This window comes from Epinephelus fuscoguttatus, linkage group LG4, assembly GCF_011397635.1.
Source record: "Epinephelus fuscoguttatus linkage group LG4, E.fuscoguttatus.final_Chr_v1".
NCBI lineage: Eukaryota > Metazoa > Chordata > Actinopteri > Perciformes > Serranidae > Epinephelus > Epinephelus fuscoguttatus.
Genome location: NC_064755.1, coordinates 14,688,778 through 14,708,774, shown reverse-complemented (window position 1 = coordinate 14,708,774; position 19,997 = coordinate 14,688,778). Strand labels below are relative to the sequence as shown.

General features: G+C 40.4%; 1 protein-coding gene across 4 annotated transcripts; it reads right to left on the bottom strand.

The window, feature by feature from the left end:
- Nucleotides 1-212: 212 nt before the first annotated feature.
- Nucleotides 213-14,475, bottom strand: si:dkey-246g23.4 (uncharacterized protein LOC559426 homolog). 4 transcript variants are annotated; one of them, XM_049574966.1, is made up of 8 exons: nucleotides 14,361-14,451; nucleotides 13,765-13,941; nucleotides 12,029-12,217; nucleotides 10,807-11,061; nucleotides 10,024-10,167; nucleotides 9,222-9,934; nucleotides 7,672-7,912; nucleotides 213-4,338 (listed from the first exon to the last, which is right to left on the bottom strand). In XM_049574966.1, exons 4-8 carry the CDS (start codon nucleotides 11,045-11,047, stop codon nucleotides 4,136-4,138), a joined length of 1,542 nt encoding a protein of 513 aa, XP_049430923.1. In that variant the 5' UTR covers nucleotides 11,048-11,061; nucleotides 12,029-12,217; nucleotides 13,765-13,941; nucleotides 14,361-14,451; the 3' UTR covers nucleotides 213-4,135. The 4 variants fall into 4 exon arrangements, with proteins under 4 accessions (XP_049430923.1, XP_049430925.1, XP_049430926.1 ...); XM_049574968.1 differs by lacking the exon at nucleotides 14,361-14,451 and adding an exon at nucleotides 14,204-14,321; XM_049574969.1 differs by lacking the exon at nucleotides 12,029-12,217.
- Between the last annotated feature and the right edge of the window lie 5,522 nt (nucleotides 14,476-19,997).

Genomic DNA, 19,997 nt, shown 5'->3' with positions numbered 1-19,997 from the left:
TCAGAAAATTACATTACTTTACTGTAATGCAGCCTTTAAAACCAAGAAAAGACAACATTACGATATTCAACATCTAAGACGATATCTAGTCTCAGATCACAATATTGATGCAATATCGATATATTGTCCAGCCCTAGCTTACAAACAATAGGCAACAATTTCGGCATAGTATACCTTTAGGTCAAAAGCATAAGACAAGGTTACCCTGATGACATCAAGATGACATTTATTTATTTATTTGTTTATTTAAAACAGGGACAGTGTATATTGATGAACATTAAATGTAAATATGTAGGATTGTAGCTATGGCTAATTTCCATCCTCAGTCCCTTGGCAGGTTGATGTTTAACTAATCAAAACAAACAAACAAAAACAATAACAACAAATAAACAAACATATAGCGAACAGTAATACAGACATGATAGACCAAGAATTGGGGGACCAGTTGAAAATGCAAAAGTGCTTGAGTGCTAAATTAAAGGTGCGATGGTTTTTAAGGGTTAATATTATTGCACATTGCCCATGTTAAAGTGCTAATTGAATTGCACACCGCCCAATTGCACAGGTTTATGAAGTGCCAGTCCTCATTGCACAATGCCCTACAGCACACACAAATGTGTGTGCAGGTACTATTGTACTCAAATTAGCATACATAGATGTATTTATGTACGCACAATTATCATATCATACCCACATAATCAGGGTTGTTTTTCAAACTTTGAAAAGTTCCCTCCAGAATCACAGAGGACATTTTCCAGCTATTTTGATAGGCTGATCAGTACTCCTCATGATGTGTACACTGAACTTCATATACAAAATTGATGGAGTGCCCCTTTAATGTTCCTTGACACAGTTAAGCATTTATCAGCTCCATCAATAAATGTATCTGAATTATATCAAAGAAAATGGTGTTTAACTCCACACTGCCTGTTCTGATTATTGCTCAGCCAGACGTTGTCCCTTTTATGTGTGGTACAGACGGCGTGCAAATCAGTTTTTTGCAATTAAAGATCAAACTTCATGTATGAAATGACAGTTGATTTTTGTTCACTGAAATGGAAATTCTCTGATAATTTTGAACCGGCAGTCTTCCTTTCCCTGATAATAGGTGGCCTCTACTCTCTCTTGGCAGTCAACCATGGCATACACTGTGTGTGTCTTTGTGTTTGAGTGTGTGTGTGTTTGGTTTTCATGTAGAGTTTCTATGAAACATGGATTATGTCTTTGTTCCTGTCTGGCAGATCAAAGGCTTGCGGTATTTTGTGACCAGCTCTCTTGTTGTGGCAAGTTTTCTTTTCTGCAGTCTCTTTCCTCTGGTGTGTGTGTGTGTGTGTGTGTGTGTGTGTGTGTGTAGCTTGTGTCTGTTAGTGTGTGTGTGGGGGGGATTCCAGTGTGGGCCACTGTTTGTAAACCGTGGTTTGGAGTTTGTTATTGCAGATTTATGCCGAGTGACATGTTTATTTATACTTGTTATATTTTGCATTATACCAGGCTGAAGATGTTTATCGGGTGCCTCTTGCTGGATTGGGGTTATGAAAGCTACTTTTCTTGATGGTTGCACATACCAAACATTCTGCAGCAGAGGAAGAAAATGAAGAAAAGCTTTTCCTCACTGGGTTTTAGGCTGCATTGAGACTGAACTTGGAAAGAAATTCAATGAACCATTTAGAACTTATTTTGTTGTTCCAGCGATGTAAGTTAACACTTAAGAGTGATTTTCAGATCTGTTTGTAAGCAAAGCTGAAACACAAACTTGCAGCAGTAAAGAATACTGCATTCATTTTGAGCACTGAATTGAAAACTGGTGCAATTTACTGTAATTTGGTTGTTTGGTCTACATCTGTAAATTCCCCAGTCTTCCCTGTGGTATTATATCTGGAATTATCGGCACTTTCCAGCTCAGTCATTCAGCCGAGAACGTTGCAAAAATGCAATAACAGTAACTCCTCGCTGGAGGGAGCTAGAGTCACATTTTCACCCTGCAAGCCAGCATTCATTCATGCATCACACTATTGCAATGAAGGAAAAAAAATCAATAACAAAGTGTGACTCTAAGACAGCATACGTATAAAAAACATGCTTCAATTTTTAAATCAACTTAAGAACTTGTGGTTTTGATAGAAATTAATTATATTTCATTGTCACATATTGATTATCACATTCCTGACACATTTTGCACCTAAGTGACATAAATACACAGTTTCTACAGCTTGTTATGTTCCTACAGTTCAGTGCATTCCAGAGAGTGGGAATAATGTGAACACTTTAGGGACTGTACGAAAATTACTAGATTAGGGAGAAGAGCTGAACCTTTCATGTCTTAAAAAAGTAAGACCCTCCGTTGCATTATTACAATATCCCCTTGACTTGGGTAAAAAAACGCAAAACCTCCCAACAATATCTAAAAATAATACAACAGTAAAACTCCTTTAACAATGAATCACTAAAAGAGAAATATGGAATTCAATACCAAGTATCCAGGCACTTAAACCAAGCCACCCAGCCTTGCTTCCATTTTTTCCACTGGCCACTTGCAGTATTGCAGCAAAAAACAGCAACAACTTTTTAAAATAAGAATGCATTTTGAATTTTCCAACCATCCATAAACTTAAAATGTTTAGCTTCTTTAGCTGTCGGAGCACAAATGTAGTGTCCTCATCCGTCCAGAAGTGCGTCTTCTGCTTCTCGGTCGCCATGGTGTTTGTTTGTTTGTTTGTTTTTCCGGGAGTTACTGCACTGCTGCTACGTCATCTCCTTCTCCTTCTGGGTGAAAGCCCGCGAACGAAAAAGTGGTGCACGCACAGAACGTTGAGTCCGATTCAAGTCGGACTAAGTGGATACATGCAGCAATAGTTCGATTTTCAATTGAATTATCTAGGTGTGTTAGTTGAGCTATGGATAGTCCAATTTCAGTCGGACTAAGCTGTTTACATGCATTTAAAAGTCCGGTGTCAGTTGGACTAAGCCAGTAATTCGATTTTCTCAAGCTGCACGTACACGCACTGACTATTGACAGGACACCTCAAACTGCAAACAAGGTTAATTATGAATCTTTCTATTAGTGTTTGATTCATGAAGTCTATGAGCTGAGCAGGAACTTGCAGGCAGAGCCAGCAGGAGCAATACTACTGCGCATATTCAGTGGGCTGCATACTGCAGGTAAAAACCTGGAAGCTAGAAACGTTTTTGGTGTATGCGCCAAGCTGGAGACCATTGGAATAAATATCCTCCTTCTTGGCATCCAGTGTCTAATTATACATTCATTAAGTTTTGGTAAATCCTTAGCCTGTTGGGGGTCATGGTGGCTGGAGCCTATCCAAGCTGACATTGGGTGAAAGGCAGGGTACACCCTAGAGAGGTCGGCAGACTATCACAGGGCTGATACATAGAGACAGACAACCATTCACACTCACATTCACACCTACGGCCAATTTAGAGTCACCAATTAACCCGCGTGTCTTTGGACTGTGGGAGGACGCTGAGGTACCCATGTAAAACCCACGCTGACACAGGGAGAACATGCAAACTCCACTCAGGTGGGCTCCTTCACTCTGGGTTCAAACCCTCTTGCTGTGAGGTGACAATGCTGACCACTGCACCACCGTGCCACACGTCCATGACTTAAACATCTAATATCTTAATACAACATGAGTTTTCAGTGTGTGCAACCAGTCCACACCTTAGAAATGAAATGAACAGTTGTCAGATTTAGCAACTACTGCAGACATTCTATATGTTTGAAACAAGGGCTACCAACTACTACCTCACCACCAGTAACTCTTGTTTTACAAATAAGGGAAGTTGGTTTCACATTCAAAGTGAAACATATGATGCTTTAAGTAACTTGACTGCAGTCTGACTGATAATAAAATGTTATCTCACCACCCATGGACTGAAAACACACCTGCAAACCTGATCAAAATGTTTAAAATAAAATCTAGGGAAAAAAAACAAAAAAAACAACAACCCTTGCCCACTCTGACAACCCCTTCCTCTAATTTTCATTCAGTCCCTTAGGTTTGTGAAAACACTTGAGGTATGGCTTCACTTGATTCGGCTTCTGACTGTGATCCTGAGATCCATATCTCTTTTCAAACTCATCATCTATCAGCAACAGAAACAATTTCCCCTTCAATCATGTCATGTCCAGCACTTTGGCGTCAGCTCTGACAGATGGTCCCGTGTTGTCCATGTGCACATCGGGGTTCTTGGTGGTCGACCCCTGACCCCTGCTGTTCATCTGATGGAGGATGAGCAGGAACAGAGCAGAGATGATGAGAGCCACCCCTGCCATGATGAACCCCGTTCCATAATCACCCATCTTGTCTATGAAGAATCCTACAGAGAAAAGTGTGTGTGAGTGATTTGCTGCTTTGACACAGACATATTTTTTTAATCATAATATTTTAGTCTAATGTCAACATTCAGTTCTGACTGGAATGCACTCATGCTGGCCAAAACACAGCAGCACCCCAATTATGGTATCATACTGGCTTCATTTAATGGCAGATAGTTCTGAACGAGACCTAAGACTGAGGCAGAGATAAGGAAGGGAGGATTGCACCAAGATTCATTTTATCCTAAGGCAGTACTGCAAGAGCCTTCGTCCTGTAAAGGAAACATAATTAGAATGCTTTGATGAATCCTCAACATCCATCATGTCTCTAGTCTTCAAAGTGTTCAAACTACTGAACGGTACAGTAAATATGTGAGAAATAGCCTCTGTGTCAGAGGGACCATGTTAAGTTATAAATAGGACGCCACCTTCACTTTAATTAGCTCTTTATTTCGACTTTATTTGAGGTCAGTTTCAGCCTGTAGCATAATCTTAAATTTAATATTTACGTGCGGGGCTTTTGTTTTAATCCAAATGAAGAGGTTTTCCGGAACATGTTAAACAGAGATTAATAGAGATATGAAAGTGAACATGAGTAATTGAGGTTTAAAGGACTTAGCAGGGCAATGACAAGTATTTGCATTTGTTTTCTAGCATGTTCCTTATACACCAGGCCAATGAAAATGGAAACGCTTATTTCATAATTGAAAATATATTCTGTGCAAAACGGAAAGTACAAGTTCCTCTACACATATATCCTGCAGAGGGACAGAATAGTAGCCTGCCACAATTACTCAAACCCCTCTCATTCTCTGTGTTTGCCACACTGAAAACGGCCACACTAAAAACCTTCCTAAAAATCCATCAAATTAATCCAAACTACACTCTGTTGGAGAGCTTTCCCCCAGCTGATTTACTGCTGGCTGCGCTCAGAGGCAGGACACTTTCTGGCAGGGGTGGTCGTGCCTGGGTGCCAAAGTCAAGCTGGGTGTTTTTCAGGCTTTATTTACTGCTATTGTTTAGAGTGTGTATGAAAATGAGGGTAACCTCAGTAATCGGGTTCAAATTCTTACTTGTTTGGAGGACAGCGCTGTGGGTGGTGGTGGGGCTGCCGTATGTGTTGGTTAGAGAGAAGACTGGAAAACAAGCGCTAGGGGCATTTCAGTTTAATAGCTGCCTAAGTATTTTTTTATTTCTCACAATAGAATAGATTAATGAAGATAATTGCAAACAGATTGCTAAAGCATCTGACGCATTTGAAAAGCTTTCCAGCCACGAATCTACAGTATCTGTAAATGTAATTAAATCTAATTTTGGAGGGGTGGATAAGGCAATGAGTTGCTGTCCATAATTAATTTTCTGCTAATCACAGAGTACGGAATGTACATAAAAAGCAGAAATATTTTTATACTGAAAGAAGAAGAATGTGACATATGCAAAATACCATATCAGGAAAATGTTCATAATAGTTCATGTTTACTGGAAGTTTCATATATCTTCCCATAACTGGATCACATGACTATGTGGTCACTCGAAGAAATGAACCCACAGAGAATTATGGTAAATGGACCTGCATTTGTATAGTGCCTTTGTAGTCATCTGACCACTCAAAGCACTTTTTACACTGTGAGTCAGTTCACCCATTCACACACACATTCATACACTGGTGGCAGAGGCTACCATTCAAGCTGACACCTGCTACTCAGTTTTTAACATGCTCACACACCGATGGAAGCAATTGGGATTCGGTATCTTATCACTTGAATTTGTTGCCCTCAGCTCTCCTGAGCATTTTAGCATCTTTCAGCTTATTGTTTTGGTTTCATGTGAGTTCACTCTCACTGCTCTCATCTGTGTCGTTTTTAACATCAGCCAACTGTTTTCAGTGAAATACAGTACCAAAATTGCAGTTCTGTGAATGGCCACTTGAGACTGGCTCCAAAAGTGAGTCAATGCCCTTAGACACCCATGTTAAAATGCCCAACTTAACAGCAGAAATAAACATGCTTACAGCATGGTGCAAAAACGTTTTGGTCTCTATAGCTTATTGCCCTATCCATGACAACTCTATGGGTTGAGGTTTTTACAAAACTCCCCTGTTTACATATTATTAAGGACTAAGGCTATGTATAATTAAGGGTGTGACTGCTCTGAGTGACAGGCTGTCTGCTCGGCATCACCACTGTCTATGAGTCAGAACCACCCCTCGCTCCTTCACAGCTTCACCCTGTAGTCTAAATATGGTCACTTATGGCTCCGAAAAACAAAACAGGAGTTCACAAATCACTGGGTGATGCCACGGTGGTTATGTCCATTCTCATTATACAGTCTATGCTCAGAACCCAAAGGCAGACAGTAAAAGTTAGCAACTAGCTGGTGTACACAGTGGTTTATTTAGCAGACAGAGATTTGGTAGAAACCAAAAACAGAGCTAAAAGGAGAGTGAATATTTGACTTGCATTTGCCAGGCGGCCAGTAAAAAGACTTCAAATGAATGCCAGTGTTGCTCTGTGTCTGCTGGATGAGCTAACAGTTTGCTAGCAAGTTGTGGGGTGTTTACAGCTTGTTTCTGAAGTGGCCAAAGCAGTGATTATTGCTCCAGTCAAAGGTCTGAATAAGTCTATGAAATCCTACTTGGTATTTAAAAGATATTTTGATTGTATCGACTCCTTTGTTATGCCATTTCTCTGTTACAGCTGTACTCATACTCTGTAGGACACAGTGTATGAATCTTGACAACTGTCATCAGTAACAGAAAGGAGTCAGTGGGGAAGAAACTCCATTTAAAGGAGAAAAAATAATTTTTGAGAAGCAATCAGCCATGAAATTAACACAACCATTAAGTATCATGATATTACAATTTTTGCACAGTTGCTCTCTGAATAAAAACCGCCGGTCCTGTGGGATTGACCGGACGACAAAATTCCTGATTAATTGAAGGGTGGTGCTGCATGTCATGAAGGTATAAAGATCTCATTTTGGTTGAATAGGCTCACTGGGCTGTGTTACAATGAATGGTGTATGAACACATCCATTGTGTGAGATTTAATGTGTCGGAAGAAAAGGCCCAGGGAAATGGCAGACACTGTAACCTTGACTTAATGATTTGAGTTTTCCTCAAAGCTAACAAAAATGTTAACATACAATGAGGTACAAGTCTATTCTAGTCTGTGCTGCCTCTTGTTTATTTCTAGCCGGCAGCCAGTAAGTATGGTGAAAAGGATCACTGGGAATTTTACAGCAACAACACAAAGCTGAAATCCATTTCTCTTTGATATGCACAGTCGGCACACTGTGTACTTGCAGTTAACTATCAAAGCATCTTCCTCACTCACCAGCGATGGGCGGTCCAAACAGGCCTCCGCTGCTGCGTATGAGCATAAAGAAGCCCAGCGCACTTCCGAGCCTGCTGACACCCACAACCTCAGCCAGCACGGTGATGTGGATGGCGACCGTAGCACCATACACCAGGCCGTACGCTGTGCTGAAAGCAGCCAGCTCTAGGAACGAGGAGGCCAGCGGGCAGAGCAGTAACACAGTACCCAGCAGAATCACACTAGCTGTCAGCTGCTTCACCTGGAGGAACAGAGACACAGGAGACAGATGTGTGCATCAGCAGTTGCATGCACTTTTCATGTAGGCAGGTTATTGCTTCTTCACAGTAATGGTTTTGTGAAACATGCTTATTTGCTTTCTTGACAAGAGTTGGATGATAAGATTGATTGATTGATTGATTCATGTCCTTACACTAAATATGGAGCTACAACCAGCAGCTGGTTAGCTTAGCATAAAGAGTGGAAGCAGGGGGAAACTGCTAGCCTGGCTCTCTCTTAAAGCAACACTTACCTTTTTGGAAATTTTACACTTTTCTTTGTTTAGTTTAAAATGCTATTAATACGCTGATGGCACACTAAAATGTAAGTGAATTCCACCAGAGATGAAAACTCATAATAGAGTGTGCCAGTAAACCCGGAACTCTGTTAGCGCTTTTAGCACTTCTGGTTCTCTCGTCTAAAAGTCAATACGTTTTTTGAATGGGATTTTGGTAAAATGCCTCAAATAAGGTCTGTGGTTATGAAAAGCTTAAGCGAGTTTCAGGTTTTGTTCTACGACATAAAACACGTCAGTAAATACCCTACTTGTGAATTTTGAAGCTTTTACGTGTCGTAAAAAAGGCGGTTGCTAACAAGTTGCTCAATACGACTACCAGCTCTGTCGGGGACATTAAACGTCATCACCCCCAAACAGGCGAATGGGGAGACAGGCGTCTCCTCCCGATGGAGAGGTGGGGGGGTCCCGCTCAACCAAAAAGGGTTCTATGTTTCCCGCTTGGTTGAGCGGGGAACATAGAATCCGGGAAACATAGAACCTTTTTTGTATAAGCAAGGAACATAGAACCTTTTTTGCAGGGTTAAGTGGGGAAAATAGAACCCGGGAAACATAGAACCCGGGAAACATAGATACACTCCCGTTTTGTCATCTTGCTCCAGGCTAGGGATATCTAACAAACAAGGTAAAGGATATTTATTAGTGAGCTGGAAGATGGATTTTTATCTATCTTACCTTTGTTCAGAGCCATGCTAGCCGTTTCCCCCTGGTTCTAGTCTTTACGCTAAGCTAAGCTAAGCTAAGCTAAGCTAAGCTAATTGGCCACTGGCTGTACCCTAATATTTACGGTTACAACATCATAGTGGTATCAATCTTCTTATCTAACTTTTGGCAAGAAAGCAATAAATCTCCTGTCCCAAAATGTCAAACCTTTCAATTAATATAATCACATGTGCTATACTAGATGATGTAGATACCAAAGCTTGGCCGTACCTTTACCCTCAGATAAGTGATTTTCAAAATGTTTTCCTTTGGTTACCCACTGAACTTAACATACCGTTTCAACCAGTCTCAAGTTTGCCACCCAGCCAAAGAACACTCTTCCAAACAGGTCCAGTACTGCAGAGATGGACACGAGGGCAGCCGCCTGGTACTCCTCAATCCCCCTACTACGAGCATATGGAACCAGAAACAGAGCTGGGGCAAAGAAACCCAGTGCAGCAAACACCCCAAACATTGAGTAGACCATGAATCGAGCATTAGTGATGAGTGTATAATCTACATAGCGAAGGATTTTGGTGCTTAGTTTAGCCATCCTAGTTTTGCTGTTTGAGTCTTGTACTTTCATGGTTGAATCAGGTATCTTTTTCAGGTCCTCAAGAGATGCCCTAATTGTCTCCTTTTCTAACCCCTCAGATACTCCTGGCTCCTCTAGGCAGCTTAGTTTGCTCTGCTCCATGCTGTCTCTTGGTAGCAGTTCCAGGGACAAGCCTTCTTCCTGTGCTCTGACCTCACAAGTTATGTCTCTGGTGACTTTTAGGGACCTCAGCAGCATCCCACACACACTGAGGTTAAGCTGCAGACCTCCCAGGATTAGCAAAGCGCCCCTCCATGAGTAGCTGTCAATCAACAGCTGGAACAGAGGTGTGAGGACAAAGGAAAGGATGCATTCTCCAGAACTGGCCAAGGCGTTTGCTATCGGACGCCTCTTCTCAAAGTACAATCCCAGCATGGTCATCGACGGGGTCCATGTCATTGCATAGCCCAAACCTGCAGCAAAGTATTCCAGTGAATATCATGTTTTGTGTGTATGTTTTTGAGCTTGTGTTGTATGTGCGTCTTTGCTTCAAACCACTCACCGTTTAGGAACCCCACTGTTAAATAGAGTTCGATTAGGTTACGAGCAAAAGCCCCAAACATGACTCCTATGCTGCATATCAGTCCTCCCATTATCACTACAGAGCGATGGCTGTAGTGAGCACTCAGAGCAGATGATACAGGAGCTGCAGGGGGACACACAGAAAATTCATATAGGATAAACAGTAAGTGTATTTGGATCAACAGTGTAGCAGTATACTGAATTATTATGCACCTCACAGCAGGCAAAATGTCCTATTTACTTTCAGTACGTCTAAATGAAAATGATTAATTAGAATATAATCCTTCATTATTATTAATTTAAGTTAAACCACAGAAGATTTAAGATGTTTCAGAATTTTTAAGTTAATCATGGTACCTTGTGCTGCCTGGACAGGCCTACATTTGCAGCAGATAATAATTCAATTTACCCACACGCACATTTGCACAAAAAGCAATCTTATTGCATCTTTCTGTTAGTTTTGTGCGTGATTGCGGTAGTATTCATTCAACACAAGAAAGGACTTGGAGCTGCTTGAAGAGTCTTTTAAGATGTAGGAGAGCCACCTGGTGGTCAGAACCTCAAGAAGTCTGTTTTGCAGAGTCATTTCAAAGATTCAACATCAAGGTCAAAAAGAGTGGAAAGATTTTCAAAGATACAATTTTGAAGTTTAGGAAATGTTGTTGACATTGAGGGCTATAAAACATATACTGATGTCCTTCATTCTTTTTGTTATGAGCACAGAGATTTTAAATACATATTAGAAAAACACTGTGATAATTACCCGCAAAGTGAATGGTAGCCAAAGCAATAGAGGTAATCCAAGATGTTTCTGTTGCTGTAGTTTCAAAGTATTGGTGTATCTCAACATAGAATACACCAAAGGACTTAATGACCCCAAAGGTAAGGCCAAAGATCAGGAAGCAGGAGAGCAGGACGAACCAGGCATAGCCACCATCAGGGGCTGCTTGTGGTGCCACTGCTACCCTCGTCTTCTGAGCTTTCACTGGGGAGTCCATGTTCATCTGATAGGAAAAATCTAGGTAAACAAAAACACCAGGATTTTACATTTACAGCACTCTACTTACTGAAACAAAGTGTTTTGTGTACCTTTCCTTTAGGGTATTCATAAAAAGCAGTTATTTTTTGCTACATGTCAAGACACACATATTACAGAGTGAGAACAAAAGATTCAGATTCAGATTCAGTGCTGATAAACTGTGTGAGAATGAAACAAAAGAAAGGCGATAAATCAGCAGCTGAAGTAGAGAAAGAGCTGCTGGTGTGGCAACCTGTTTTCATCCCCAGGTCGTCATATACAGATACTTTGTCATGCCCCTCAGCATCTCATTATGATGCACAGGGTACTCTTTAGTGAATCCATATGACACACAGCTGAAACACAATGTAACACATGGTTAATGCTGTGCAATGGTTGCTGATGGGTTTAGGCAACAAAACTGCTTGGTTAGGTTCAGGAAAAAGATGTTTTGAGTTAAATTTACGTTTATTACCTAATGTCAGATGAGGTGAATGCATAACATGAGTGACATCAGTGTGTGATGACCACTGGTAAATTGAGTATTGTTAAGTTAAAACAACACTGTGTCATGATCCTGGGATTTGTTGATGTTCTGCTATCCTATAGGCTTTGTTTTGGAGTTTCCTGTTTATGTTCCTTGTTTCATGTTATTTATTCATGTTTAATCTGCTTCCTGTTTTATTTTGTAGATTCTCTCCTCATGTGTTGTGTCTGGTTTTACTTCCTGACTTTGTGTATTTTCCCACCTGTTTTCGGTCACACCTGTCTCATTAGTCCTTCCCTGTTCCCAGAGTCTTCCCTTCACACCTGTTCTGTATTAATCTTGTTTGCTCCACCCTAGTGTTCCCATCCACACCCTTGTTGTTAGCCAATCAACATTTCCCTTCTGTTACCCATGTCCTCTTACTCCAGCTGTGGTTTTCAGTTTAGTTTTTGTTCTGCTTTCATTTGTACTTTCAGTTACCTGCTTTATCTGGATGTTTTTTATCTGCTGTATCAAAACTTGCTTTTAGTTATAACTTCAGCCTGCTTGGCAGTCTGTATTTGGGTCTTCCTTGAACTGATACATGACGCACTTTTGGTCTGACACAGGGCACAAACTGTGGTCTCCTGGGTGACTGTCCAGTTTCGTTTGATTCCTGCGATATTGTACCTGGGCATAAGCAAAAACAATAACAAGAACAATGGTTTCATCTACATTGATCATGCATTTAATGCACCACCCCAGGCTAAGTGACCCAAATCAAACCTCCCACAATGCTGCATGACCAATAGCTCAGGATAAATGCTAAAATGCTCCTGGTTGATCTTCCAGCAGTGACTTCTACTATTTCTGCTACTTCTTCATTGAGAAACATTTACAATCAGCAGGACCTCTTTGCTTCTTTATGATAATTCCTATCAAGGTTGTGACTGCCAAGCTATCACGCTAAACCTTCTGAATTTGAAGAGCACATTGGGATACCTAGTTAGTTAGTTAGTTAGTTATACCTAAAGCAGATTGAGGAGGACTTTACAGTACAAAAATCTGTGAGAATGCCATTCAGACAGACAGGTCTGTGTTTGTGGTCTGTAGCTGTGGTTGAGATTGTCTATACATTTCTGTGTTGGTTGCCATGGTGATGTTTTATTCTGCTGTTAAAGTAGCAGGTTATGTAATGTATCTAGCCTAACAATGCTTGTTACACTTATCGCTGTCTAGCTCTTTTTATGTATTATCAGCCATTTTGGTACTAATGGCCTGTGTTTTGTCCTCTTGTCAGGTAAATTCTTGCAAGCCTTAAAAACAAAGAGAAGAACTCAACACACTGTCTCGCCCACTGCTGAAATATTTATCTGATTATGGTAACAACGTTTCCATCTGTCAGACCTTCATCGGGTGTAATCAAATCAAATAATATTTCAGCACTAAGTGAGACAGTGTGCGGGAGTTCTTTGTCTTCCATATTGCACCTCCTCCAACGCACCTGTCACACATTCAGGTGTGCAGAGATATTTTTCAAAAAATTCTTGTAAGGGAAAACTGAGAAAATTGTACATTTATGATTTATGATCAGTTATACACACACAGTGCAAATATAGAAAAGAAATTCATTGTTCGTTTCGACACGAGGGTTCTATGGTGCAGTTCACTACCGGGGACAGCATGATGTTGTTCCACTAGTATAAACACTGACATATTAATACAACAAATACCACTCTTTGTAAAATGTAACACAGTAATTTTTAATAGAGAGGAATTTTTATCTTATATTGTAGGGTGATTTTAGTTAGACTTGCTCTTGCTGATTACAAAAACAGTAAACATTTTCATCTTTTCCAAAACAGAAAAAGCTCCCAGACTCACTGAAACAATAATATAGAGTAGCCTGCATGGACACAAATAACAATATACAGTACATTTATTACTCAGTCTCAGGTTTTCTAACTGTTTTCCTCCTTTTTCCTCCTCAGGTGACCAAAGGTCACGTAAGTCTGATGTAACATGTATTTTTATAATCCAGTCACAGTTGGAACTCATCCAACTAGAGCAAAACATAACCACAGTAATAAACATACTGACTAATCATTACACTGCAGGCATGGCTTGTTTTTGTTTGACAATGGTGATGTAACTCTATTCATAAGGAACACATTCATTGAGAAGACTTTCCTTTAACAATGTATATCTTAGCACACTCTCATTCTTTGAGGACTTACAGCAGCTCTCCCTCCAGCAAGACTGCACATGTGACCACAGTATCAAAGTTCAAAGGGGTTGGATTCATCTTTTCATGACAGTGTCTTTTTTATGAGCACCATAAAATCATCTGGACATCATCTTTATTGAAGCAGACTGATTATAACAGAATGCCATTCTTGGACATCTTGAATAGTCTGTAAGAAATTTTCACAACAGTGATCTATCAAGAGAAGGAAATATTAGAAATACAAATTTGTAAGCTGTTTGTCATCTCTTTGGACCACAGTCAGTGGAAGCAGATTAGATTTACCATGCATGAAAGGATTTAGCTCAATTCATTTTTCCATTGATGAAAAATACACATATAATAATAATAATAATAATGCAGCTTTATAGACTGCATAAGAACCTGTTTAAAAGAGATTTTCAAGCAATCTAATTATGGAGATTACCCACCTCATGTGTGATTGGACTGAAAGAGGTCTGGACCCAAATCTAGATCATGACTCCAAAAGCTCACAATACAAGCCGAGGTGAATCACGATAAAATTCACAATACAATTTACACTTTACACACATTATATTGTATGTAAAAACCATATTCCTACCATACCTGTCGTGGTCAAAGTGAAGCCATCATGCTGCAGGCCAGCTCTCCAGGCTTGGTGTGGTTTTATAACCTCACAGCAATGTCACAGCACTCTTTCCTTGTCACATGCACGCAGCAGTGGCGATCAAGTCACTCACAGCTGAATATGCAACACGCCAAACAGGCAGAAAGGGCACGTTCCAGGTTAAATATTAATCTGTGGGTCAGGAAATGTCACAAACCAAAACAATTTTAAAATGAATTTTTAACTCTGTGGTTTGGGTTTTGGGATAATGAGCATCAAAGTTCTGGCAAAAATATCAAACCCATTTCATATATATATATATATATATATATATATATATATATAAATGGTGGTAAACTGGCATGCTTCAATTCATGTCTGTGTAACATTGACTTTCTCATTAACACAAACAAAAAGAAGGACATTATCTGAAATGTGACAAGACTTTTTTACAGTCAGATGGCTTCATTGTCCTGCAAACAGCTCTGATAAATGCCTCATAAATTACTTTTAAATGCCTCTCAGTGGTACAGCCTGCCAATAAACTTTTCCAAACTATTAATTCAGCCTATGAACTGCCTCTTTTATGGGCTGTACAGTTCACTAAAGAGGTACAGTACCAAGGCTCGAGGTGTGTCAGATCATTACTGGGGACATGCATCTTTACAAAGCCAAGTGCACAGTTTTTTGGGCCAAGTTTATGCAGGCTCTTGAGTCAGCAGACAGTGGCAAAGACATTTTTAGTCTTGCTTTAATAGGGCAACAAATTATTATTTATGGTCTATTGATCACATTAGATCTACTGGGACTGCCAGCAACGCTAAACCAAACCTGCCAATACTGGGGTGACTCACTGGCCTGCTTTTGCATATTTAAAGGCTCAGTATGTAACTTTTACATGTATTAATGTTTTTCTATTGCCGCTGGGTGAAGGGATTATAACGTCACTTACAAACTGTGAGCTTCCCTGACCTCCTTCGTTGCCTATAAAAGCCCGTTCACTAATTCCTGTGTAAAGGATGAATTTAATGGGAAGATGCAAAGGATTTGACATTTATGCACGCTCATGAGTACCAAGCCTCCTTCCAGCTCTGTACAGTGCTAACAGCGTGCAACCATAGACGTATAACAACTCCCAATTCCATATGCCAAGATGGCACCTATGCAGTTCAATGGGATTGTGTGCCACACCATTAAAGGTTTCTAACTCCAGGGTTTACTACATTGTGATGATGTCATAGTTTTTGGAGCAAAGCTTTATAAATATATCACCAGCACAAAATAAAAAAATTCACAATACATAGAAAGAGTCATAACTGACCCTTGTTTGAGGTTCGAGGTGTCCTGTCAACAGTTTTACAGACATCTCTTTCATAGTGGTGGTCTATGGGGAAAATGCTTTTTGGGCCACTGGGGATATTTTTGCTGCAATACCGTGAGTGGCCACTGGGAAAGCTTGAAAGTGAGGCTGAGCAGCTTTCCTGGGGGACTGTGTGCAACAGTAGCTAAGAAAAGGAGTCTGCCAACATCAACAAAGGATTGGCACCCACCACAACAGAGTCATGGTGTTTCCGTGATATACATTTTGCAGCAGCTGCTTGTAGACGGACCTTTACTTTATGCTGTGGTTTGCACTGGCTGAATTCCAGCTGCTACAACCTGCTGCAGATTGTAATTTATTTTCCAGGACCCTATCTACATATTGCTAGTCAACGTTTGGCCTTGTGTGTGTCACGTCAATGTTTTCTGGTTAATGCCCACAGGCACTAGCATACGCCTATGGAGTGTGAGTGTAAGCTACAGAATACTGACTGCAATTCACTTAACAGCCTTAAAGAGGTGTCACGAATAACACAGACTTTCTGAAACTTGCACACAGAGCTGTTAATTTTATGTTATATTTTTGTTATTTTGTTATATTTCCATACAAATATCTCATTGCACATGTGCAAGATCATACAATACAATAATCCAACATCAAGACATAATAGTCTATGTAGTGCATTTCTATATTTCTACTTGTGAATGTTATTGTTGGACCATGCACACTTTTTGTTTGAAAGTTTAGTTTGGCTCTTTATTCTTCTGAAGATCACTGTGTCACAGCTCTGCACGGGTATCACAGACAAACAGACAGACAGACAGACAGACAGACAGAGTGGGGCAGAATAAAAGAATCAATCTTCCTTCTCTGCATCTGTCCAGACAATAATAAGAAGGGGCTAGATCTCCAGGACGGTTTTGTGTTACATAATATCATGAAGAGATTTGTCCAAGCCCTTTCAAGGGGATCTTCTGTAATTTTACTTTCATAGAAAAAGCTTTCTTTTGGTGCACAAATCATTGAATTATACATCCCCAACGGGAGTCTAAAAACAATTAAACATTTATAGGTATGGCTGATAAATTATGAATCTATGGTGGGGATGACTGGAGAGGGTAGAGCGGTGGTATAGATGGAGAGGAACACCCTCTGAATAATGAATATGTGCTGAAGAGGCCTGACACAGTGGGTACAGAGGCAAGTGTTATTAGCTGGGTTCCCAGAGAAGGATGGACTCTCTTGATGTCTTTTTGTTTGTCTTCTTCACTTGTTTCACTGTACCTGGCATCATGTCTGGTTTGTTGCTGCAGCAGGGACTTGAGGGACTTGATCATCTGTGCAGGCTGCCTGTGAGTGTCACCAAACAAGTCCTAAAGAAATAGTGACACTGTATATCTGTCTCTCATACATAGTCTCAGGTCTTTGTGAATGCAAGTGCTGTCCATAGTGTCCCTGCAGTATGTGAGGAAAAGGCAACATAGTGCTGGTCTTACCTAAGATCATTAAAGTTTTATAAGGGCTCATGTTGCACAGCCACACGGGCAGTATTGCCTTCATTTCAAGGATTTTTAATTTGGAAAAAAAGACAAATACCAGCTATTTCTGAGAATTTCAGCATGCCGTTTTCTGAGGAAACATTGCTGACTAAACCTTTGTTGTTGTTTACTCCATGTTTTTGAAATTTTAAAAACTTCAGCAACTCAGCAAGTTAGTGATGCAACAACACTGAAATACAGTTTACCTCATGTCTTTGAAGGAAAACTATTTGAGTCTGTTGACAGCCAGCTTCCTCTGTTTACTTATGTGTGGAAGGAACAGGTCTTTTAGTTGCTTCGTCTATGTTTTTTTGCTGCACTCATGTGGCTCTAGGGATGGCAGTGTTGGTTAGTTTATCCAACACTGAAAGATCTCAACAACCATGGTAAGGATTACCATTGTATGTCGAACAGACATAGGATGATTTTGGTGGTCCTCTGTCTTTTCATTTAGCGCCATCAAGTTTTCACTATTTTGATGACATTCATTACCTTCAGATGATGAATGCAAATGACTTTGGTGATTCTCTCACTTTTCCTTTAGTGCCACCATAAGGTTCACATTTGAAGTTTTGAGTGAGATGTCTCAACAACTATTAAATCAAAGTATCCTCACACAATGGTTTGTAAGATATCTTGCGAAAATACACGTACCATCGCATTAGCCACTCATGAATGGCCTCATCATGTTGTGTAGTTAACAGAAAGTTACGTATGTCACGTTAAGGCAACTAAAGTTACACAGGCTTGCTTAAGGAAAAGAAACATGGTTGGGTGTTGTGACATTACGTACTTCAAGCAAAGTTATGTAGGTTTGGTTTAGAGACGTACCTTAAAATAGCTCAAAGTTTGCTACTAATACCAGTCTCCTGTGAAAGTCCTGTTTTGTTTGACCCATCCAGCACCCTAACTAGCCTCCTCCTGTGGACTTTCACTCTTTATACTACTTCCTTCTTTACCCCATCAGCACATTGGTCAAGTGATTGCAGCATTTCCCATAACGTGGGTGTGATGGAGCGGCCCCATCACTGAGTGCGGGCAGTGCACACATACACATACACATACACATACACACACACAGACACACATGCTACGCGCTATGCGCCACACGTTACACACCGCTCATCAAACATTTCCGAGCCCCGTTCTGGTCCACTACATTGGTCGCAATTATCGCCATAATTCACCGCCCCACAGTTCTGTAGTTAGGAGGTATTTCTCTGTATTTAACTATTTGTAGGGAAACACTGATTTCAAAGTTAATTATTCTTTTTGTGTCATGCCCAGTGGGAGGGGCTTATGATTTATAAGGCAGCCATCTTGTCCATGTTGGTGTGGAGAGTTGGTGGTACATGGCAGGTATTTGACAATAAGAGAAAGTATTGAGTGAGCATGTTTTTGGACTATTGTCCTTGTTTTTTTGGCCGGTGGTCCAGCTGTAATTTGGGTTACTGAAGAACTCTGAACCCAGTGTACCTTTTTGTAAATATTTTGTTGTTAGTTTGTACATATTTTTTTCACGGTTTTGGTTGGTTTGGTGGAATAAACACTTTAAAACGTATCTTCCCGACTATGCCATATTTTTCCCGGAAGAACCCCGCTACAGTGGGTTGTACATGAATTACTGGCTCATGGTTACATGGGTTAGGCCTAAATCAATTCTTGAATTCCCGAACTGTAGTTACTTAGTGACTCTTTAACTTTTCCTCTATCATCAGATCAAACTTTTTGGCCAACACTTTGGTTTATGACCAAACACCAGCAAAACTAATGACATTCCCATCAGCCGAAGCTGTGCTTTGTCTTGTTGTTGATTAACCAACATGCAGTATTACAACACAGTTAATATAAAACCTGATAAAGATCAGCATTTCAGCATTGCTGCTGTGAGCAGGCTTGTAGCTCGAAGCACCACTGTGTTTAAATACAGCGTCACAAATCTGCCCGTGTATTCTTAGTTACCAAGTGCTGATTATGTTACACCTCTCTAAGAGGTCAATATGAGGCTCAAAGTGGGGCTTAGAGCCCTGGTTTACCAGTGAAAGAAAATCAAAATAAATTGCTTTCATTAACAACAAATAGCCACCAAATCGAAGAAACACTGGCCCCTAGTCGTAAAAACATGAGCCAATGGGGTGTTAGATTTGTGTTTATAGGAAGACATATTTGTGGATGTAACCAGCACAAAGCAACAGCAGTGTTACAAAAAAAACACAACATCTCTGATTACTGATGCACCCTGAATGTGTCCAACAGCCTCTCACACATGCACCACAGACAGTAATTGCTGTAAAAGCTATCAAGCCAGTCGAGGTGTTTGTGTGATGCAATCAGAGACTTTTGTTGATTGTGTGATGAGCCAAGGTCATTGTAAAGGAACAATGTGGTTGTAATCATACGGGGTGGGAGTCTACTGGCATTGACTGGACGGCTCACTGATTAGCAGCGGAGCCAAAAGTCCGGAAAATCACTGTTTATTGCAGCCCATCTCTGTGTATTTGTCTGCGATAAAAGACGAGTCTTATCTCAGATCCTGCTGGAGGCGTGCCACACACACACACACACACACACACACACAAACATGCCGCATCAAGTATTTGATTCTCACTGATTTAAGTCAGTTTGGTGCTTTTGTTTCTCTAATCTGGTTGCAAATGGGCATACAATGACTTTGTCCTTATAGCTCCCCAGAAACTGTAAGAAATGTGTTTCTGAAGCTATAATACATATTCATATATGCCATATGACAGATTGATTGGTCTCTGATGGTTTAATTA